The sequence below is a fragment of the Phodopus roborovskii genome, unplaced genomic scaffold (genome assembly GCF_943737965.1).
Source record: "Phodopus roborovskii unplaced genomic scaffold, PHOROB, whole genome shotgun sequence".
Classification (NCBI taxonomy): domain Eukaryota; kingdom Metazoa; phylum Chordata; class Mammalia; order Rodentia; family Cricetidae; genus Phodopus; species Phodopus roborovskii.
This window is the reverse complement of record NW_026125397.1, coordinates 26,155,029-26,179,823: the sequence shown is the minus strand read 5'-3', so window position 1 is coordinate 26,179,823 and position 24,795 is coordinate 26,155,029. Positions and strand designations below refer to the sequence as shown.

Here is a 24,795-nt window from a genome sequence, read left to right as displayed (position 1 = left end):
ATGTCTGAATCGCCTGTCCATGCAGTTGTCTGTATGCTTATCCATTGTGATTTGTTTTCACATGGGATGTGAAAGAATTCAGTTAGCTACATGGTAACGCCACCGAGACTTACGGTGTGCTTTAAGAGGATCGGATTATCCACAATGATGTCCTTAAGTCTCTTTCAGCTTTCAGTACTCACTCATGATAACTCACTGGTGTGACCATTTCCATCCTCTCTAGGGCTTTTGGTGTACCAGATGGAAGCCAAGGGGAGTCTCAGGAGTTCACACTGCAAGGTGCAGAACCACAATTACCTCACAACCCCAGTGAGATGCCTGGCCCTTCACCTACAGAGTCTGCCTTGTTTAAAAAGGTAATGTTTCATTTCTTTCCTTTCCTTTTTATTTATTTATTTATTTTTGTTCCAGACAGACTTTCTCTGTGTGGCTCTGGCTGTCCTGGAACTTCTCTGTAGACCAGGCTGGCCTTGAACTCACAGAGATCCACCTGCTTCTGCCCCCCTCCCAATGCTGGGATTAAGGGTGTGTGCCACCATGCCCACCTTTAATGCTTTGTTTTCAATACATGGTTCTCAGAAGTATATACTTTTAGTAATTAAAACATCTGAGGTAACCCATCTGGCTAAACAACGCATACTTATAAGGAACATTATGTACTATATATAGATATGTGTTATTACGTAGTTATGCTTATTTTATAACATTTTGTGATTATCTAATTCAGTGTGACACCATATATGTGTGTGTGTTATAACATATAGTCTAACATGATATATTGACGTGTATAATATGAGTTTCATTGAACATACTGAGTCCCTGCCTTCGCTGCCATTAGCCATTTTTCTGAACTATCATGGATCCTTGTCTACCTCTTCCCTTTTACTTGGGACATATCAAGGACTATGACATCAGCATTTGGAGTTAGTGGTTCTTTCCCATAAAAAGCATTAGCCTTTTTCCTGTGGTTACTAGTTACTAGTTACTATGTTGTTACTAGTTGCTTTTCTTTTGTTTTTTTTTTTAATTTTTATTTATTCATCTGTTTTTGAGACAACATCTCATTATGTAGCCCTGCCTAGTCTGGAACAAACAAAAAACTTTCCTGCTTCTGCCTCCTGAGCATTGGGATTAAAGACATGGATACCTCTCCCAGGAAGTAGTAGTTGCTAGCTGGTGTTTGCCCATACCGTTCTGTATACTTGGGATCTGATTTAATTACATTTTCTTGTAGGGAAGGCTTCACTGAGGCAGGGAATGGGCGGGTGTGTGTTCTTGCTGAGTTAGCTCGTATGCATAAAAACACTATGCCTTATGTACTTATCTACAGTATAGAAGAAAAGGTTGACACCCTCAGTCACAGCCAGGAGTACACCTTGTATTTCATCAGAACATAGCAAAAATAGACAGTGAAAAAAATGCAGAATGATTTTCATATAAAAGACAAACTCGATAAAAGCAGCATCTTTATTACCACAGAATCAGATCTGACTCAGAACAGCATAATATCAAATATGATACATGTGAGAAATATGTCAAATATAAGTGAAAACTCAAATTTAAATGAATAAACTTCCTATATTTTATATTTATGTTCAAGTTGATTTCTCACTTTCTTCTCTCCATATAAATTATTTATTTATAGAATTATTTATAACTATGGGGGAAAGCCCTAGTAAAGTCTGGTCACTGACCTTAGCTAGAGTTTCAGAGTAGTATTAAACCATGCCTTTTAGCATTTCAGGTGAAAATAGTTCTGTAAATACAGTTCATTTTGGTTTCTTAATGGTTGCTGAACTCCGGGAAGTGACTGGCGTCAGCATCAGAATAAAGCAAAAGAGGGTGTGGGGAGAGGCTCAGAGGTCGAGATCACTGAAAAAGATCTGGGTTTGGTTCCCAGAGCCCACACAATGGCTCACAACTGCCAGTAACTCCAATTCCGGTGCACGCAGCGCCCTCCTCCGGCCTCCGTGCACACCAGGAGCACATGCGGTACATCTGGGCATTCACACACGTGAAATAAAAGTGTTGTGTAGAAACAATTACAGCAATAGACGAGCGCCCTGGGGAGGAGCGGTGAAGGCTCTGGGATGTCCCCGCCAAGAAACTCACTCGGGGTCCTGGGCATTACCCAAGAGAGACCCCAGGCCACCAGGGAGAGGAGACAGGGAAGGTGGAGAGATCGGAGCTCGGAGCCCCAGTCAGGAAAGGATTGATTTCGCACCGTCCCCAGGCATCACCTAGAATGGGGTCGCCCAGATACCACCTGTGTCCTACACTGTGTGATGCTCTTCCCGGGGGGATGATCAAAATACCGCTGCTGTCTCTTTCTCCGCCATTGTTGATCTGCTCCCCCTTTCTACCCGCCCCCCGCCCCCCAGCCTCTCTCCAACTCATTTTTCGTTCTTATTCTTAAGCCGTGGCTCTCATAATCTTTCTCGTTCTCTTATTTATCACCCTAATTAGGGCTAAAACAAGAGGAGGGTGCAATATCCTTTCTCATCATCACCAACGTGGTTGCTTTTTTTCTCATGCACATGTGATGTGTGTCCATATGCGTGTGTATGTACATGAATGCCTGGTGCATAATTTCCTTGATTCACTGACTTGGCAAGTCTGGTTAGATGGACTAGACAAAGGGAGTCTCAGCCTTCCCTGTGCTGCTGGAATTACAGGTGGACAGCCATGCCTATCCAGCCTTCACATGGGTCCCAGGGTCCCAACTCCAGCCCTCATGCCTACTCAGTAAGTGTTGACAGCCCCTCGCTCTTGCCCACCAATGTGCATTTGACTTCATATCTCTGGAGACTATGGCTGAGAGGTCCAATTGGACCTGTATCTCAGAGATACCAGATCCTCCTCCAGGACCATCACTTTGGATGGAATTAAGTTGATTCAACTTAAATGCTGTGTAGGTCAGGGCCAGGGTGTCTATCAGTGGCAGAGCAATTGTCTAGCACATCTAAGGCCCTGGAGTCAGTCTCTATGGAGGAAAAAAAAGGAAATTCTTTGCGGTTCACCTACAATAAATGCCCTGTACTATTATGCTTCCCAAAAGTCTCATCCACTCTCCCTAGTAGACCTAGTTGTTTTCTGTGCAGTTCAGATTTACTGAGGCACCTGCACCAGGACCACCCATGGCCTTGCTTCCCATGGAGAAGGCATAGATTCTCCCAAGACCCCCAAGCAGATACATCTCTTTATCCAACTAATGTTTACAGTTTTAATTTGCAAAGCTAAGAGATTTGCATTTCCCCAAGAAACAGAAATCATCCACAGTTTTATTGGATCCACACAATCTGTATTACTATATTTACTTGTTGCTAATTTTAAAGTATTACAACAACATTCCTTAAGGCTGCTAATAATACTATATTGAGTCTTTCCATCAAAACAAGATGACATTTACTATACCTGCTTGTGTACACGGAAATAAAGATTCTTAATTACAAAGGTAACATTCTCATTGAGTGTCCATTCCTCAACCTCATCCCATACAGAAGATTAATATGCTGTGCTTAAGAGGCCTCCAGCTTTGACCAGACCCCAGCCTTACACTATCCCACAGGCAATAGTGCCATGCCTCTCTCTCTGAAAGCTGTCCCAAGACACAGGACAGAATCATCACTAGAATCCCGTGCTGTCTTAAGATACTCTGGCTGCCAGTTTTATTAAAAATAGTTCATCTTTAAGAACTGTGATTTTTCCCACATCCCGAAGGCCAACACCCAACTCTAGTGCTGAGATGGAGGCATTTACCAGTGAAGGTTATTTAGAGGACTTAAAAGCATCATTCTTCTGCACATCTCGATCCTGCATTACATTTCATATTACAATTTCATTTTTTAAGTGTGTGTGTGTGTGTGTGCGCGCGTGCGTGTGTGTTCATGCATGTCCACCTGTCTGTGTGCCTGAGGAGGCCAGAGAGGGTACAGGGTTGCATGGATCCAGGGTTATAGTTGGTTGTAAGCCACCTGATGATGTGGGTACTGGAAACCTGGCTCCAGTCTTCTGAAATAGCAGCGAGAATCCTTAGCTACTGAACTGTCTCTCCAGCACCAGCGATTTTATTTTGGATACTCTGTGCCATTTGGTATTGAGACTAGAGACTGCTGTGCACTAGTACCTACATACCTTGTCCCTCTGCGTCCCTCTCCAGTCTGCTCTTGCTGTGTGTAGTTCTCTTTAACATGCCCTGACATGGCCTGTTTGCACAGGTACTTTAAGGGACTGGGATTTAGTTCAGTTCTAGAGTTTGTGCCTAGTATGAGTGAGGCTCCACGTTCACTCACTACTACTAAAAAAAATAACAAAAACAAAACACCACCTAGGTGTGTAAGTACTTCATCTCAGCTGGTCCTTTCAGTTCAAGGTGTCTTCACAGCAGGAGTCTCTATGCTTAGTCACTATTGATCTAAGGAATAAAAATAAACACAAAACAAAACAAAACGTCTAAGACAGGAAGCAGAGTGAACAGCATGTTGTAGCTTATACAAAAGGCAGCAGGATAGAACATACATGTATCTGTTCATCAGTGCATTGAATAGAGAAGTATACATTGAACGCTAGCAATGCTGGGTATGAAGGCACACTCCAGAACTTGGGAGATTGAGACAGGAGGATTCCAAGTTCCAAACTAGCCTGTTCTACATAGGGTGATGCAAAGCCTCTAGTTAATTAACTCACACTAGTAATAATTAGCTGTGCTGGAGTAGAGTAGGAAATAAACAGGTAGGAGACACAAGCTTTGATGGTGCATAAGTTTGCATTTCTGTCCTGGAGCTGTGTGAAAATAAGGGGAATAACGTAAACATTGTTGTGATTGAAGTTAAGACTTAGGAGTATATTCATGATTTCCCAGACCCTCTTATTTTCTGTAAGCTGTGACAGTCTTGCCTGCATTGTCTGGAATATTCTGCTTGGTCCCAGGGGTTCTTTATAGGCCAGTCTCTTGCCTTTGGACACCACCTTCCCATGCCCAAGAATCCCTACTTTCATATACTTGTAGACAAGCTCTTCCTCGGCGGCCAATGCCCAGGAAAACTGTTCATTCTTCTCTGTGTATGGCCAGTTCCCTTAAGAGTACTCTGAATTCAGCCTTTACTGGGCTGTCATCATGTCCCCTTGCTACATCAGGAGACTCTGAGGGCCTCTGATGGTTTATAGTGATTGTCCGCTCTGCGTGATGGCCCTGTTGCCCGTGAAGGACTCTCTAGGTTATATGATGCGGGAAGACTCCCAGTAACTGCAGTGCGACCAGCATCCTCAGTTCCCCTGCCACCATGAATTCCCCCACGCGATGGGCTGAGCAAGATAAACCCCCCCCTCCCTGAGCTGCTTCTGTCGGGCGCTTTGAGGTGACACAGACGGGGTCATAACAGTCCTGCCCAGCTGGAAAGTAGTCAGTCTGTCCGCAGGAGGAGGCAAGGATGTCACGGACGCAGCATTTCAGTGCTAGTTTGAACCGTGCTTTTGTTTAGGTTTTTACAGAAGATCAAGAACTCTCATTGAACGCATGTGTATGCAGATCAGCCACCACGTGTGGGCCTCCACCACTTCCTCCATCCTCACGCTGTCTGTCCGGTGGCCTAGTACCCTGACATTTATCTCCCCGTCTCTCGGCTGGATAGCACAGTCTTCCCAGGCACAGGAAGGCTCACAAGTTTCACAAGTTGTGTGCCAGAGGCTATTGCTTTGGTACCTATAGATGGCTTTCAAACAGTGGGGGTCCCTTGTGTCGATTTTCTCCTAAAAACTAAGTATCTGAGAGCGAGAGACTGATTATGATTTCAGGCTTTCTATCTGATGGTGTCAGGGTCACCAGGCAAGCTCAGAGAGGAGTTTGTTTTCTTTGCTTCTCAAGTACATGCTGTCTCTTCCTTTGAAGTAGCCATTGTGGGTGTTGTTTATTTACACATGTATAAATAAACACATAAATATATGTAAGCCAATCCATTTCCTGTATTCTGCCAAGCTAGAAGGCTTTGTCTGTGAGAGGGCGTGGTTTTTCTTCAACAACATGGTAGCATATTTCTCTCCTAAATAATTGTTTTTTCTTGTGGTGAAAGAAATGTCCAGTTGTGGTGAAATATACAAAACAAAGGTTTAAGGCTCTCTCTGCCTTGACAGGCAACTGGCCTGGTTTGTATCTCTTACTGCTTACTGTATGAGCCATTGGTTCTGTGTGGGCTAATTTTAACAGAAAGTTCAAGTAGCACATACAATTCTCCGCCTTCTTCGCTCTTTTCTCCACCCCTCACCCCCGACAGTCACCTGTAGTAGTCTAGTCTGACCTGGAACTTGTTACATAGCTTGAGAATGATCTTGACAACTTGCTTTTTTCTTAACTAAGAAATCTTGGTAATTCTTTTCACAGCTACCCTGTAACAGCAGGCCCTTTGTGATAAGTAGTATTCTTCGTGTGTGATATAATGGATAGACTATCATGTTTCTCCTGTGTTCTCCTTTTTACCTTTTTGTTTTGCTTTGTTTTTGTTAGTTACTTCTATGAGCTGAATTCTCTTAGAAGTAGAATTGCTAAATTTAAAGCATTTGTATTTTGGAATATATCCTCAGACTGGCCACAGAAAAAGAACTTAACCAGCTCACGTTCCAGTAGCGATTTGTCTGTCTTTTCCCCTCTTCATATGATGTGTGCAACCAAACTTTTTAAATCTCGCCAGCCTCTTGATAATTGTGTTATTTAAATGCGCAATTCTTCAATTAAACGAGGTCAAAAGTCAGAAGTGGTGACTCATCCTGTAATCCTAGCACTTGGGAGGCTGAGGCAGGGGGACTGTTTTGAGTTCCAGGTCAACCTGGGCTGTAGAATGAGAACCTGTCTCAAAAAAAGAAAAGTAAATCAATTTTTTAAAAAAAGAATGAATAAATGAGGCTGAGATTTTTTTTTTTTGTTGTTGTTGTTGTTGTTTTTGGTCATTGTATACTTCTGCAATGAATTGTCATGACTTCTCTTTTCCTATTCTTTCGTTGGGTCTTCCCTGGTTTGTCTGTGTGGAGAGATGCTGTGACAATCCGTGATGCTCAGCACTGACTAAAGTTTTTGTTATTTACTTTTCTTGAGACGGGGTCTCTCTATGTAGCCCCGGCTGTCCAGGAACTTGCTATTAGTCCAGACTAACCTGACAGATCAACCTGCCTCTACCCCTGGGATGCTGGGCTTAAAGGCATTACCGCCATGTCCAGCCTTGATAAGTTTTTTTTGTATGAAGTAATTTTTATCTTCCACGCCATCATTTCCTCCCCATTCCTCTCCTTCTCTTCCTCCCCACTGCCCTCCCTCATCCTTCTCCTCCCTTCCACTCCATATCCTTAGAGGGACTGACTGTCAGGCAGGTGAGGAGCAGTCAGTCGTGGGAGTTGCGATTGTTGACGTGAAAGCTTAAGAGCTACAGAGACCCATTCTGCACTCTCCCTCTCTTCAAGTTCATTTCTTTCCCAGACTTAGAACTCGGGGTCTGAAAACACTTAAGCGGGGTCCTCTGGGATGCTGCAAGCAGCTTCAGGGGAGACAGGCCTCCCCCTCTTGGGAGCACAGAGCGGTGACGGTCCTGAGCAGCATTATCTGCCGTAAGGAATCATCAGTGGTCCAAAACCACAGGGACAATGCAAGCAAAGCTCAGCACAGTGGTAATTACTATTATTGTTCTGACATCCTGAAATGTCAAGCTGAATTCCTGCGAGCAAATGCAATACGGGAGGAAATTAAAGCTGTGATGACATCATGCCTACCATAAAGAGGCGTCATGGCCAGTGATGCTCACTTGTTTTCCTGAGGCTACTGAGAGAGGATCTCTCATTTGGAGAGATGACACAGTTGAGCATGGCCTTCTTTTGAATGGTTACAGGGTCTCTCCTCATCTCAACAGAGCATTTGTTTTGACCAGGAGTCCCTCTTTGGGATCGAGAGCTGAGCCCCCCCCCCCTAGTCTGACCTCCCCCGGCTGCATATGTGGCTGGGGTGCTTCCTCAGCCCTCTTGGAGAAAATCTGAAGGCTGACCCATTTCAGCACCTCAATGGGGGGTCGAACTTGCTGTGGCTGTGGCTGTGGCTGTGGCAGGTGTAATGGCTGTGCTAACAATCGTAGCAGAAGCATCGACTCTCGAAACAGGGGCCTGGAGTCCCTGAATAGATGTGAAAATTCCAGAAACAGGTACCATGACCGGGATCTTGAGGTGAGTTCTTACTGAGTCTTCTGTGGCATTGGGTTTTTCGCCTTGTTTACAGTATCTCCTTAAGAGTGTTCAAATATGAAATACGTGAGTGGGAACCAGCATTTATTACTGTTGTGGATCGCTAAACATTTTAGTCTTGCATTTGTCAATATCCCGATCAGTACAATTAAAATACGCATTCTCCTCTTCTTCTCTGCCCCCTCTTCCCCTTGCCTTGTGTTGATTTTTTTTCTTCTAATTGGCTATGGCTTTGTTAGCGAAGTAAATGCCGCCGAAGTGCATTTACTGTGGGGTATTCTTCTCTGAGCTTCAGCCCTCTCTGTGTGAAGCTTTATAGAGTGTTGAAAATGTACAGATGAAACTTGCTTCCTATTTTTTCTAAAACTGTCTTCCTTTGTGTTCAGCTCATCTGCAGGGTACCAAGTTCTTACTGGGGCTAGATGATAGTAAACCATAAACATGCTTGGAGAATGGGGAATGGGAACACAGAGCAGTTGGTAGAACACTTGCCTAAAATGCCCAAGATTCTGGGTTCAATCCCCAGCTCTGCATAAAACAGGCATAGTGGCCATGCCTGTGACCATGACCCCAACACTGCAATAGAGGCAGGACTCCAAGGTCATCTTTGGGTGCATAGTGAGTTTGAGGCCAGCCAGGGATACAGGAAACCCTGTCTCAAAAAAAAAAAAAAAAAAAAAAAAAAAAAAAAAACATCAAGATGCCTTGAGGAGTGGCATTTGAGAAAAGTGGATCATCGTTTTCAGATTCTGGTTCTATTGTTTGCAGTGCTGGAGATCAAGCCCAGCGCTTGCTTGTGTGAGGCAAGAGCTCTGCTGTTGCCTCTATTTTCAGATTCTAACCCACAGCCCAAATTTGCCTTCTGTGTACCACATTTCACCAGCTGAAAGATGGAGAGATGGCTCTAGCTCTCAACCTGGATGGCTTTCCCCATCATCCCTACTCTGTGTGTAGGACCTGCACTGCTCTGTAAAGTGTAGAGGCTAGCTTTGATGTTTATTCATCCTGTTCTCCACCTGTAATAGTATATATATATATATATATATATATATATATATATATATATATATACACATTTGCTTTGTTCTGTGCATGGGAACTTTGAAGCTGTTGGATGGAATGCATGAGTGTGTGTCAGCCTTGTTTTGTAATATGCTCTAGGAAAAAGCGTGTCCTATAAACTTTTGATGTATTTTTTTCCCCTGTCAGACTACTGTTCTAACCCATAATTGAAAGAAACAGGTAGTTTATTTTAAAATGTGTGTGTTTTTGCATACATGTACATATAAACACACTTTTGAAAAAAATGTCTAAGTGTTGAATGACAGTTCAGTAGAATAAAGCATTTGATGTTGGCCCTTCTCTGACCACATCAGTCTCAAAGCATCTTTTCACATGTGTCCTATACTGGGAATGTCAGATCTTAGTCACTATTTATCCCCACGACTGTTGGCTTTACTGTTGTGGCCTCCAGGTGCCTCTTCCTGCCCCTGTGCCTGATGGTCCTCAAATCTGAAGATTCTTCGTTTTAAACACCACCTTAATTGTCTTTGCTAATTATTGGCTAGTTGGCAACTCTCTAGAGATGTTTTTAATGGTTTCCAACCAGCATTTTGAAAGAAAATGTCCAGAAGAACTTCGGGGAGAATTCAAATTTGTGGCTGTCAGACAGGCCCAGTAGCACTAACTTAAATGCACAGTGACTTGGTGGCAACTTATGATTAGGAGAGAGCTTTTGATTGTGAGTAACTGCAGGCAAGCTGGGTCACCTCAGGACACTGAGGTCCAAGAACCTATGCCCAGCTCACTGAGTGGAGCGCTTGGGAGCCGAGGGTGGACATGCTGCTCCAAGGTGACCCTACTGAGAGCCCTGAATGTCGAGGGACTAAGTTTGCTTAACCTTAAGGTAAAAGAAGTAGAGCATATTTAGGTCATCAGTATTAAAACATTCACTATAAAATATCTCCCCATTAATGATGATGCCACTCAAGGCAGAGCCCTCAGGTGTTCTGATGGTCATTGCCTAAAATAACTTAAAAACTAAGACAAGTGTGTTTCTTCAAGAGTTAACTTTCTAGGCCTGGAGTGGCAATGCATACCTCTAATAGCAGCATTTGGGAGGGGCAGGCAGGAGGATCTCTGTGAGTTCAAAACCAGCCTGGTCAACATAGGGAGCTCCAGGATTGTCCAAAAGGAAAAAACAAACAAACAAACAAACAAACAAACAAAAAAACAGTTAATTTATAGCCAGGGTTGGGAGCACAAGCCTGTAATATAAGCTGAGGCAGGAGGTTCAAAAATTCAGAATGAGTTCAAGTCCATCCTCTTCAACTTAGAGACCCTGTGTCTAAACGAATGAGTAAACAGGCAGGGGCTGTAGTGAGTTCCAGCACTCACCCAGAATGCATATGGCCCTCAATCCCTGGCTCAGTCCTCGTGGGAAAAGAAAAAGTTCTAAGAATTTTGGAATTAATGTTTCACCATAATGTGCATGTTAACGACAAACATTGGATATTTAAATACTTTACAAAGTTACAATATACATGGTAAACTAAAAATGTTTCAGGGGAACCATCTTCCAGTTTTGTTTTGTTTTAAATTTGTTTTAATAATCCAAATATGTGTTTCTCTTTAAGTTCGGTTTAAACACTACCTTATTTGAAAAGGTTCTCTGAGTTTCTGGAGTCTTCTCTGACATTGCTCATGGAATTTTGTAACATTCTAGTAATTTCCCCATACTTATTTGTGCGTGATACATGTGTACACTCACGTGCCACGGCACACCTTGGGGTTCAGAGGACAACTTCGTTGAACACTTCCTCTCCCTGACTTCTCCCTGTTCACTTTCGGGAGATGGAATCTCCCAAAGTTACCAGACTTGCACAGGAAGAGCCTTCACTCCCTGGGCCATTTCGTGGGAATATGGCACCAACTGCAGCCGAAGACCTGAGCCCACAGGCTTTGGCTTCTGAAAATGAGTGTTTAGGCTTTGGTTAGATGGTGCCTCGGTGTCACGTGGTAACGCCTCCCAGGCTTTGGTAGGCAGGGGAAGCCGAATGGGAGAGGAAAGTGGGCTTGTCCTCATCAGGCCCCCTGTCTTCAAGGCTTGGAGACCCCACCACTGGCATCGCGTTGTGTCTGATTTTGACATTTGGCTGAATTTATGCAGATTTCTTTTGAATAAAATATAGAGGTTCCAGAAAAACTCTTGGAAACAACTAGAATAGATTATATATAACATTCTTCTGCCTCTAGTGCCTTATTTTATGAACTAGTTTTATCAGTCCATCTTATTCTCATATTCTTGAAAAGAAACAGGCTTGGAGCCTGTGGGAAGGCTTATCCGGTAAAGGTGTTTGCTGATGAGTTTGTTCCCTCAAATCCACATAGTGGAAGGAGAGAACTAATGCCTACTCCCTCTATAAATAAATACATAGATGCACAAAAATTTAAAATAAAAAGAGAAATTTTACCTCATTGATACCATTAACTTCCTAAACCCAACCATATCCATAGAGATCTTTTTTGCTCTACTATTACAAACTCAGCTTACCTATTACTTCTTATAAATATTGTTTACATTCAAGAAAGCTTCCTGTCCCTGTTGTGAGTAAACATGCAGATGCCACTATCCCAAGTAGAAAATGGAGCTATGTGTAATTTCAGAGTATGAACAGTAACCAGAGGGTTAGGTGGATCCAAGAGGACAGAGTGCTTGAAGTAAAGTAAGCGATTAAAGTCATCATGTGCTCAGCATTCACCCAAGTCTACTGACATGCCTGGAGGCAGAGACTTTTGTTGGGACCCCCAGCTCCCCAATAAATGCAGAGACTTAATATTAATTATAAATTCTCCGCCAAAAGCTTGGGCTTATTACTAACTGGCTCTCACAACTTTAATTAACCCATATTTCTTATCTACACTCTACCACATGGTGATAACTATTTCAGTGTGGCATGTTCATCTTGCATCTACCCAAGTCTCCTGGTGATTCTACCCTCCTCCTTCCCCGAGAGCTCTTTTTGTCCACAACCTCTATCTGCCCAGCTATTGGCCAGTCAGCTCTTTACTAACCAATGAGAGTAATACATATTCACAGTATACAAAAATATTATTCCACAGCACAGGCCCTAGCCCTTATGAGGGCTTTTGTTGTTGTTATTATTATTATTATTATTGGTTTGGATTTTGGTTTTGATTTGTGTTGTGATAGGGTCTCACTGTGTGGTCCTGACTGACTGAGAGCTTCCTACACAGACGGGGCTTGCTTTAAATTCACAGAGATCCCTGCTTGCTTCTGCCTTCCAAATACTGTGATTAAAAGTGTGTGCCATACCTGTCTATTTTTAATTTTAATCGTGTGTGTGTGTCTGGGAGAGGGGTATGTGCATATGAGTGCAGTGCCCTCAGAGACCAGAAGAATGGGTTGGATACACTAGAGCTGGAGTTACAGGTGGTTGTGAACTGCCCTGCATGGGTGCTGGGAATTGAACCAGGTCCTCTGCAAGAGCAATGTTTACTTTTAATCATTGAGCCATCTCTCTAGTTCCTTTTGTCTTGCAGTTTTACTGCTAACCTTCTGTCGTGTCTTATCCCTTGTCTCTTTCTTGGCATGTATGGTATTTCCTTATTCATTTAATACTTGATGAGTTATCTTGGGAGCTTCTTCATGCAACAGAAAAGAAGGGAATGGCAAAAGATAAAGAATTATCTAGATTACTGATGCTTAGCCTGAACCAAGACTGAGAGAAATGACAGACCAATGTGTAAGATTTAAAACTGAGGGGCGTTGTAGTGGTTATATTTAACACCGCCTTGTTCTCTGCATCTAGGAAAGGCACCAGGGGCAAAGGTCCTGGTTGAATGAGAGAATAAGCTGGCCCATGGAGACTGTCTCTGGGCAGAAGAGAGGTCACAGATATGAACCTGAATAGAAGTTCTTTTCCCCCACAAGTGTTGCGTGGGGGTCCATTTACTAAATGCAGACAGAGAACTTGTTGGGAGGTCTTAAGAAAATAAAATACTTTATAATAGATTAAACGTGGGAAAGACAGTGGCATTGGTCTTCTTGGTGTGACGGGAGAGTTGTGTAAAAGGGAATAAAAAGCTTTTGAAAAGAGGGATTCTGAGAAACTGCTCATGTGGCCATCCAAACTGTGGGTTTGAACAGTACCAGAGGCTGTTGAGAGGGTCAAAATAAAGGCACTGGGTGACAAATCGCTTGCATCACATGAGCAAAGGTGGACACACATGATTCTAAAGGCTTAGACTCAGAGGCTGGTGACACGCTTGTGGTGACAAACTTGAGTCTTTGTAAGGAGCCTGTCTCATGTGGGAACCCATCTGTTCATTTTAGAGAATGCTGAGCTTGGAGTAATCGCTTGAAAACCAGCTAGAGAGATTTGGAATATTTTCAGAACAAATGAGAAGCTGCTGAAGGTTCTTTTCTGTTATTAATTACTTAATTAAATTTTCTAAATTACCATCAAAATTTATTTGTCAGCAAAATCTAACCAGGACAGATATGAAGCAACATGTCTTTAATTATCTATCTCACTTGAGTAAGTAATACCTATTTTATTATCAAAACTATTAATGTGTCATGCTATACACAGAGACCATCTTGCCCGAATCTGAAGGTTCTTTGAAGTATTTCTGTTTCCAGGAACTTTTCATATGGAATGGAAGACTTGTAGCAACTTCAGAGGTAGCTTACAGAATCACAGAGATTGTCTCTAGCATTCAAATAAATGATCATGGGCTTCAAGTGAATGCTTAAGTCTCAAACAGAAACAAGTAGAAAAAAATGTAAAAAGAGGAAATTCAAAAGACTAGGTAAAATAAGGCTATTGGATTTGGCAAAAGGAATGATGTGTAGAGTCCTTAAAGATCGTGGGACCAGAGGCAGGTGGCCATACTTCTCTGTACTTACTCCAAGTCTTCTACCCCATGGGAAAAGCTCTTTGGAAACAGAAATATTTCAAATGAACCTTCAAATCTGAGGAAGATAGTCTCTGTGTACAGCATGATATGTTAATAGTTTTGATGGCAATATGTATGCTACTTAAGTGAGACAATTAAAGACCCGTTGTTGGAAGCGGAGCCTGAGGTTTGTCCTCCGGATGATGGAGAAGTCAAGAATGGGTGGGTAGTAGCTGTCAGGGAGTCACACATACACAGTTGGGGGAGGCTCTTGGAGAAGCTAGGACAAACCTGGCAGTTTTAGAAGCCAAGAAGGGCACAAAAGAGATGGGGCAGAATTAAAAAGGCTTCAGCACGAGGAAAGGATGTGTTACTGGAGACTGGGGTGTTGAGTGTGATGGCCCATCATTTTGTAGAGTAAAAGACACTTGTCAGTTAAGAACTTGGCAGTGAAACATGAAGAAATCCGTGCTGGAGATACTTTTCTTTGTAGGAAAATGAGCAAATTGGTGTCTGAAAAGAGCATGATTTGTCAATAACCACCTGATAACCAGTGGCAGGTGTGGTTGGAGGTGACGGGAAACTCATGGCTGCAGAAGGGCCAGGATGAAAAGAAGGTCATGGACTCATAGTCTAGACCCCAAAGGGGATGCTTAGCCATGACCGTCATGCTACTCAATGGGATGTAAAAGTTCCAACCTACAGAAATGTGGGGTCCTTCTATTCTCGCAGTAGACATGTGACCTGTGAGACAAAAAACAACATGTGTTCCTTGGTTGTTGGGTTTCCCAAAAAATAAGCAAGTCGCCATCCCAGGTCTAAGACTGTGGCTGGGGCAGCAATTTGGTCCCTTCCTTTTGTCCTCTCCTTACTGTCCTTTCTGCACAGAGGAACTGGGACCATCTTTTTATGTAGCAATCCCATGGCATCCTTCTTCTGCCTGTGTCCCAGGTCGAACCCCTTATCTCCCGCAGGTTCTCAGCCCCTTGTGACCCCAGTGTGTGCACCTGCCTCCCTCACTGCCCATCCCCAGACACTCACCCCCTTATCCCACCTGAACTCTTTCTTGATAAGAAAATAATATAGCAGCCCCTCTTTGCTTGGCCTAGAACACACCTTGGGGCATCTTCAGGAACTGATTGCCACTCACCCTTCACATTTCCTTTAAATGGTACCTCTGCAGGAAGGCCACTCCGACATCTCAGCCTACAGGAGTTGTCCGCAGAGTACAAATCACTACGTGATAGTTTCCTGTTTGTCTTTGTCTATCTTCCGTCCCTTGCAACACAAACCAGGAAGCAGGGATTTCTGACTCTTGCTCACCGCAGTTCCCGGTCCTAGCACCGTGCCTGGCACACAGAGTGCTCAGTGAAGTTTTCTGGCTGAGGAAAAACATACTCGTTCAGGTCCTTTTATTTGCTTAACTGTTTTACTTCCCAAAGACCTTTTTTTTTGGGGGGGGGAGGCATTCGAAACAGGGTTTCTCTGTGTAACAGCTCTAGCTGTCCTGCAACTTGCCCTGTAGACCAGGCTGGCCTTGAACTCACAGAGTTCTCCCTGCCTCTGCCTCCCGAGTGCTGGGATAAAGTCATGCCCCACCACTGCCCGGCTTCCCAAGGACCTCTTAACACTTAGCAGGCATTAGGAGTTTGTTAGTTTCTAAACACAGTTTGACTTGTTCCCTTCAGTATGACATGGTATTAGGGACACTGCTCCTCTCCAGCACAGGGTGGCGATTGCTGGGAGTAATGTCCTGTGAGGTTCCTCAGTTAAGTCCAAGACCTGTTATGTTCCTTTCTTACCCACTACCCCCCCCCCATTGACAACATTAAAAAAAAATCTTCCTGGAATGTAAAAAGTAGATTAATAATAAAAAAAAAACACCAATATATATAAAATAAAAATAATAAACTATTTTAAAAACACCGATGTACATAAAATAAATATAACAAACTATTTTTTTAATCTCCCCTCATAGATAGATAGCTTACATAGCAAAAAGCCATTTTTGGGTTAGGAAGCAGTTTTGTGACCAACAGCTTTGGTGGCTGTGCCTCAGCCCCACATCCTGGCTGTCACCTGTGCCAGGACGCTCTTGAGTACTCCAACGGTCCCTTTGTTTGCTTGGGGACATTTCCTGCTCTTCTCCTCTCCAGTTCAGTAGCAGCCAGATAAACATGTTATGGTGACATACCCTACCCTCACGGAACCCACTCATGAAGATGAGCGCAGAGCAGGAACCCAAAGTTCAGCAAGCAATCATTCAATGGAGTGAGTGCAGATATGTTCAGACCACCCCCTCCCAGTGACTGACTGACGCAGCTGTGCCGGGCTCTAACAGTATATAATTAATTCATACCATTCCTCAAGGCCATGCTGCCTGCTGGAGCCATGAAGCCTGCTTACAATTAGCACCATGCAATCATTAATTAGCCCATACTCGAGCCCCTGAGCTGGCTATCATTATTTCTGCTTTGCAAACAAGGAAAAGAAAAGTTACCAATGCCCAGGCTCTGAGTATCGAGTCACCAAGCTTAATAGAGAATCTTGGAATTCTTCGTTCTAGATGTGTTTCCCGAACTGGGGAGTCTAGCTACATTCCTGCTTTAGACTGCCCAGTGGGAATAACTCCAAAACAGGTTGTGCTCCCAATGTATTTCAACTCCAGTCTGTGGTTTCCTGCATGAAAGACTGCTTTCTGCTTGGCCTGGTGGGAACTGGAGAGGAGGGACTGTGACAAAAGGCTCGCCTCAGTGAGAATCAGGGACATACTGTGACTTCTGGTCTTTAGAGAGATGTCGCCTGAGCGTTTTGAGACTGTTACTTACATCTGGAAAACACGCGTTATTCTTTGCAGAGAGGGCTGAACATGCAACTTGGCATTCCTCTCCAGAACATTTCTGATAAATTCTATAAGCTCAGAACAGACAAGTCTAGTTCTAGAAGCCCTTCAGCTCACCACACGCACATGCACACGCCCCATGTGGGGTTTTGCATGCATTTCATGGTGGTTGCCTGGACTGCTGAAGGGGAAGGCTACCTAGTTTCTGCTAGTCACAGTTCCACAGGATCTATTTTAGTCTTCTGTATAAATTATTCAAATAAGCCCGGAAGCTGTTCTACACCCAGTGAGTGACGCAGCACCTAGGGGTTGGTTTCTGGACCACCTCGCCTCACAAGGGTCCTCTTAGGAGACTTCTGACTTTTAGCTGGCAGTTACTTCCCAAATCGGTTAAACACTAACAACCAGGTAGAGATTCGAGAGTGTGTGGGTGTGTGTGAGAAAGTATGTATGAGTGTGTACGTGTGTGTATGTATGTGTGAGAGTTTTTGTATGTGTGTGTGTGTGTGTGTGTGTGAGAGAGAGAGAGAGAGAGAGAGAGAGAGAGAGAGAGAGAGCCTGCATGTTCACTAGGGGGTGAACTCACAGATCTGTGCATTCTGAGCACATACTTCCTTATCAACTGAGCTGCACTCTTAGCCCTGAAGTGCGTATTCTATCTGCTATTATAGCAAATTACCGCTTGTATACTCCTTTTATTAGTTTTTTTTTTTTTCTAGACGTTTCCTTTTTGTTACCTGTCATTTCTTTTGTCAGCGTGTACCTTTTCAGGTGCTGATGCTTAATTAATTAGTTATTTGCTTGGACATTAGCTCAAAGTGCTCACTGGAGTCATGGGGCCAGAGTTGCCATCCCCAAACCTGCATGTACACATCTCTCTGTGTGTACACATATATTCATGTCTTCATGTGGGAGCCAGGAGTTGATACTGAGTGTCTTCCTCATTCAGGCATCACCTTACATTCTGACTGAATCTTGGTCAGATAGACTGGCTGTCCAGCAAGCCCCAAGATCTGTGTTTACCTTCCCAGTAGTGGGATTGCAGGCACCTCCCCCCATACATGTCCTTTTATGTTGGTCCTGGAGATCTAAGCTCAGGTACTCCTGCTTGCATGTCAAGCTCTTTGCTGACTGAGCCCCTTGCTCTAGTCTTACTAATATTCATGTTTTGTAAAGTAACTTCAAAACACCCACAAGAATAGAGGTAATAAAATAATGAACTGCCACCACACCCCACTTCCATTTACACATAATCCAGTTTTGACAATTACCAACACCCCATCCCAAACCCATCATAGACACACACAGAATTAAAAGCCAAACCCGGCTGCCAGAAGCCTGGCGACCTGGGTTTAATTTCTAGTACCCACAGACAGATAGAAATAGAAGACCAACTCCACAAAGTTGCCTTGTAAGCTCCACACATATGGTATAGTACACATAAACACACACACACATACACACACAGAGAGACACACTATGGGTGCATACAGGAACATACATAACACACACACACACACGTGCTAATAATTTTTCAAAAATTAAAAAGGACAAACCAATGTGCACTCGTCTTTAACGTACTATAGATACAAATAGATGTGCACACACATGTTGATATTTATTTGTAATTAAGTTATTGGAGTGTATACCCATACATTTTATTTGCTGGATTTTTTTAAAGATTTGTTTAGTTTTGAGTGTACGTAAGTGAGTGCCCGTGCCTGTAGAAACCAGAGGCATTTAGTCCTCTGGAGCTGGAGCTGAAGGTGGTTGTAAGCCATAACGTTGGGAATTAAACTCAGGTGCTCTGGGAGGGGCAGCAGGGACTCTCAACGCCTGAGCCATATCTCTAGCTCCCCGTACAGTTCCTTGCTTTGTCAGCCGAGAGGTCCTAGAGACAATGAGCATACCTACACCTCTTGGCTGGCAGATGAGCCAGCATTCCCTGGGAAAGCATCTTACTTTTGGACTAGTGCACAGAATATGTACGATGAACCTGAAGTACCATATGGTGGCAGGAAGTAAAAAACGGTAAAACTCATGTCTAAAAACATAACAGTGAGAGTATATAAGAAAGAAAGGCAGCTGGCTACAAAAAAAAGCAAAACAAAACCCTTAACAGCCAAAGCTGGAGCACTTTGAGGAACAGAATAAAGAGGCATTCCTGTAACTCTATTAGAAGTACAGATACAGATGTGGCTCTAACCTTGACTCAAATCAATTGTAGAAATACATTTGAGATGATAGGAGAAATTAGAACACTGGCTGGGTATTTGATAACATGGAAAATTTAACAATAAATGTTTTTAGTATGGTGATAAAATTGTATCTGTGGCTTTTTGAAATGTCCCCCATCCTGGGTTCCTCTAGCTTTTTCCCTCCATGCCTGGTATTCACTGGCAAATAGTAAACTCACGCGCAGCCTTGATGCAGCTATTCGGGGAAGGATATTACTGGTGCACTGTATCATGAAACACGTACCAGTTTCTCATTCTTTTCATGTGAAGAGTAACATGGTCCTCTGGATGCCTCCCTTTCAAAGTTCTTACCAGGTAGTGTTACAGCTACCAATGACTCTGGCTTAGGTCCATCTCCTAACCCACATTTATTAGCTGGGGCTTTTCTGTTAGAAGAACCTGCCCTCATCGAGTGTTTAGCCACCTAAAAGGGCACATGAGAAAAACCGAACAAATGTTTGATTTAAATTCCCTTATTTTCCGGTTTCTGGAATAATGGAATCTCCAGAGATCGGGCCTTTATTTTCTTGTTGTCTGTGCTGTACTTGCAACTATGCAAGAATCATATAAATGAGCAGATTTTATCAGAAAATAACAACTAGAAGCTGTGGGATTTTTAGGTTTATGAGCCACTGCTACTTCTCACCCCCTCCACTCCAGATTTATAGGTATTATATATACTGCATTTTGCCTGCATGCCAGAAGAGGGCACCAAATCTCATTACAGGTGGTTGTGAGCCACCATGTGGTTGCTGGGAATTGAACTCAGAACCTCTGGAAGAGCAACCAGTGCTCTTAACTTCTGAGAAGTCTCTCCAGTCCTGCTTTTCACCTTTTAGAATTGGACTTTTGGGGCTGGGAAGATGTCTCAGCCTGCACAGGTCCTGATCCCTAAAACCTGTGCAGAAGCTGGATGTGGTGGTGGGCACCTATAACCCCAGCACTGGTAGATGGATGACTGGAGCCAGTCAGCCTAGCCAATGGATGATCTACATGTTCAGAAAGAGGGCCTGTTTCCAAAAATGAGATAGAAGACGATTAAGGCAGACAACTTACATTAGCCTCCAGCCTCTAAATGCATGCACAAACATGTTCACTAACACCCTCATGAACACATTCATACAACACACACACCCCATGGCCCTTCATTTGCACCCACACACAGATACCACACAAAACAAATAAATGGAGGGGGGAGAGAGAGAGAGAACACTCACAACAGTGTACAGTTTTGGAAAGGAGGGAGATCTGGCTGGCAGAGGATGACATCTCCAGCAAGTGTGAACAGTCCCTGACACCTTTTTACTGGCTGAGTTCATGCCTGAGCGAGAAAGAAGAAAGAGAGAGACAGCCAAAAGAAAGGTGGCAGGCACAGTACAGTGAACCCTAAAAAGAACGAGGCCAGGCAACCAGGAGCAGGAAAGGCATGTCGTGTGCTTTGGCAGCGTGGACTCCAGCGACCCTGACTGCCATCCCTGAGCTCCTATGCCTTTTCTCTCCTAGATTCTCTTACCTATGTAAATGTTAACCCTTTTATTTCGGTGGGACAAAAGACACTTTTTCAAGATGTGTAATTCTCAAAGCCCTTTGGTCTGTCGTCACCCCCTGCACTATAACTAACTGTGCAGTAACTTGTCCTGTGTGTGCACTCAGATAAAATGGGTTTCCTTGTCCACCGAGGAATGCGGTGCACGGGTACGTCTCTATCAGGGGAGCGTGGCTTACTCAGCAGGAATGAAGGTGAAGATTATGTCTGCCCAGCTACACTGACTCAGAGCTGAGTGCTGTAGGGTTGAAGAAAACGCATGTGACCGTGTTGTGAAATATGTCTATGGTCATCTGAAGATCTGATGTTTAAAAAAAAAAAAAAATACTCTGTGTTCAGACAGTCAGCTGTGGTCTTATACCCTTTGCCAGCATGCTCTTAGTTCTTTTTGTGGCACTGGAGGTGGAGCTAGGCAAGACGCCACTGCTGGGCTACACCCTCATCCCAGTGTAGGTGCGTTTAATAGAAGCCATCTCGCTGTCAAATGTGTCAGCAGCCTGCCGGGAATCACTGTAGCGTGCGTAACAACATACAAACTTTGGTAATTACAGTCTCTCCCTTTTCATGTGCCCTCAATATTGAGGCAGATTAAAAACGCCCTCCAAAGTTTAATCGGTCTTTAAAGTCCCAATGCTTTTACTTTTTATTCAGTATTTTATTGTTGCTGCTTTGAAGACAAGGCCTTATTACAATGTCGCCCAGGCTGGCCTTCAACTTGTGGCAATCCCCTTGACTCTGCCTTCTCAGTGCTGGAATTACAGGCCAGCTCCTCTATGCCTGACTTCTTAAATTCAGTCAGAAGTTTCAGCTGCATTCAGACTATAAAACGAACCCAGGCGTGGTGGTCCATAGGCTAAGTTTGGGGGTCAGCCTGAGCTATATAGTAAAACCCTGACTCGTGGCAGCAACAACAGAAATGAGATACTAAGAATGGATTTGGAGGGCAAGAGAGGTGGCTCTGTGGGTAAGAGCACTGACTGCACTTGCAGGGGACCCAAGTTCCATTCCCAGCAGCCACACCAGGGGCTCCCAACTAGTTCCAGGGAGCCTCAAGCCTCTCGGCACCCGTAGGCTTGAGGCACACACCACACACGGTTCGCATTCATGCATGTGGACGAAACACTCACAGTATAAAAATAAATAAGTGTAATTTTCTTTTTAAAAAGAAATTACATAGATTTAGTGTCTCCTTTGCATGGAAGGAAGAGTGGCTCTGATTCTGGGGCCTGCTTGGATCTCTTCTTCTTCCCCTGAGAGTAGACCCTGCAGCTGGAAGGGCTTCCCAAGACCAACGGACCAAGGGGTAGTCCAGGGCCTCCATTCAGAGTGTGCATATGCAAGCTGAGCTGTCCCTGGGCAGGTGCGGAATGCCTCTTGTGTGTAATGTGGAGGCAGGGTGTGCAAGGGATACATTTAAAATTGTGCTTCTCGGAAAAAAACAATTTAAAATTGTGCTTCTCAAAGGCGAAAGGGCAGAACCCTTGGGACACGGAAGACGATGAGACCAAGGGAAGGGCTAGGAAAGGGGTGACGGACCTCAGGGTTTGGAAGACAAAGGGGAGAGGGGCCCACTAAAGCACACTGTCAAAGTGCCCTAGTGATATTTAATAATGTCTTAGCTAATTTAAAATTATTTATTTATTTAGCTTATGCGTGTTGATGTTTTGTTTGCATATATGTCTGTGTGAGGGTACCAGATCCTTACAGACAGTTGTGAGCTGCCATGTGGGTGCTGGGAATTGAACTTGGGACTTCTGGAAGAGCAGCCAGGGCTCTTAACCACTGAGCCATCTCTCCAGCCCACTGTCTAAGCTAATTTAAAACGTAAAAAAGAAATTGGAACATTATTTGATAATTGTTTTAGCTTGACTCAAAACTTTAAAACACTTAAGTATATGGTGTGGAATATTCCATTTAGAACCTTGTTCTCTCCCTCTCTCTTTTTTTTAAATTGATGTTTGGGTAGATTTGGACAATTTAAAAAAATATTTTAGTACATATAATGTTATAATGTTTTCCTTCATTGCATTTTGATATATTTTCTCCCCATTATCCTCTCCTGTTTCCTCCCACCTCCATTGACCCCCTTCCTTTCAAAGGCTAGTCAAATCTGGATGCTTTTTTAAAGAAGTGTGTGTGTGTGTGTGTGTGTGTGTGTGTGTGTGTGTGTGTGTGTGTACAAATGCCAAAGTCACATGTGGAACTCAGCTGAGTGGTCAAACCCAGCTTGCCTGGTGAGTGTCTTTACCCTCTGAGCCATCATCTCACTTGCCAGAGTTTGACTAGGTTTTTCAAAAATCGGAACAAAGAAGCATTCTTTATTCCAACAGAATGTCTTCCTGTTCCGATTACTAAAGATCCAGCAGATCATATTTGACTTTCACTATGAATATAGGTATGAGGCTATTCCTATACACATGTCCCATTAACTTGTGGAATTCTAGAATAATCTTACAAGATCATGCCAAGTGTGTTAAGCAGCTGCGCAAGGATTGCTTGGGTGTTGCCGTGAGCTAGTCAGAGAGCCAAGCCTTTCATCTTTTATGTGTTTGAGGAATAAAGTTTGATGGGAAATGCTTTTGCTGCAAAAGTGTTTCCTGCTCTAGCTGAATCTGTAAGCTGAAAGGGAAGGTAGGAGAAATGCCCATGTGGGACGGAGCCTAAAACAACAGTGACTGTGAAAGGCGAGTTCCCAACAGCCAGTGCTTTAAGAGACAAATTTCAGTTGGCTTGGATTGTCTGGAGGCCTCCAGGCTGGGCTCTGCCCTGTGAATCAGAGTTGGGTTGGAACAGGAGAGTGAGGTGGCGTTTTGGAAGGGAGAAGTCCACAGGCAGAGATAGGGAGACAGACAAGGACAGCCTGTGTTTAGGGCATTGAGAACGGTCACCCCAGTTTGCTTAGAATGGACAGTTTGTACAGAACCACAAAGAAAGGACCGTTTCAAAAACAGACCATGCCATTTTGGGCAGGCCTTATCTTGAAGACAGTGGACAGTGGCTGAGTTTTTGAGATGTGGATGATGGGACAAAAGCTGCGACTTAGAAGAAATAACAAACAGCTTTGCTTGCAGGGATTGGCTGAGAGATGAACTGGGCAGATAAGAGAGATCCAGAGATCAGGGACCAAAGAAGAGATCTGACATTTAGAAAGGACACACTCCTTTCTGATAGAAATTAAATCATTGTCTGGGCTGGATGTAGTGGCTCAAACCTGTACTCCAGCACTTGTGAGTTGGGGCAGAGGGGGGGGTCAAGAATAGCCAGTAAGTGACAACCCTCACTCAGGAAAAGAAAGAAGGGGACTGGAGAGACGGCTATGTGGTTAAGAGCACAGGTTGTTCTCCGGAGGACCTGAGTTCGAATCCTGGAACCCACACAGTGGCCTACAAAGGCCTGTCACTCCAGTCCCAGGGGATCAGCCACCCTCTTCTGGCCTCCAAGGGCACTGCAAACATGTGGTGCACAAGCGCACTTGCAGGCAAGCACTTATACATGTAAAATAAAAATAAAGGTTAAAAAAATTAGAAAAGAAAAAGAAACAGGAAAGCAATAAAAATGCCTATTGTTTTTCAAGGATAACACCAAAGGTTTGCTCTGGGAATAGATGGTTGATAATAATGAAGTATAAATAATAGAAAATGTGTTCCTGCAAGGCAGTGGTGGTGCACACCTTTAATCCCGGTGCTTGGAAAGCATAGACAAGAGGATCTCTGAGTTCAAGGCCAGCCTGATCTACAGAGTGAGTTCCAGGACAGCCAAGGCTACACAGACAAACCCTGTTGCGCAAAATAAAAAATAAAAAAAAAAAAAAAAGAAAAAGAAAAAGAAAAGAAAGAAAAAAAAAAAGAAAGAAAGAAAAAAGAAATCTTGTAAGTCAAAAAGTGACACTCATTCCCACTACACTATTGCGTGCCCCCTGGTGTTCTATGCTGCCCATCTGCTTCTTACAAATGGAGAACAAGAAAGGCCCCCCTCTAGGGCTGGGGAGATGGCTGCACTTGCCCTGAGTTCAAATCCCCAGAGCTGGGTGGTGT

At 43.7% G+C, this 24,795-nt stretch overlaps 1 protein-coding gene across 2 annotated transcripts in view; it reads left to right on the top strand.

The window, feature by feature from the left end:
* The first annotated feature begins 229 nt into the window (after positions 1 to 229).
* Crybg1 (crystallin beta-gamma domain containing 1) overlaps positions 230 to 24,795 on the top strand; it is a 104,315-nt gene continuing 79,749 nt past the window's right edge. Inside the window, exon 1 of one of the 2 annotated variants that reach the window (XM_051175593.1) lies at positions 230 to 356. In XM_051175593.1, coding sequence (XP_051031550.1) covers positions 315 to 356 — 42 coding nt within the window. In that variant the 5' untranslated portion in view covers positions 230 to 314. Of the gene's footprint in view, positions 357 to 8,025; positions 8,197 to 24,795 lie in introns of those variants that run through there. The other variant, XM_051175592.1, reaches the window with a different exon arrangement.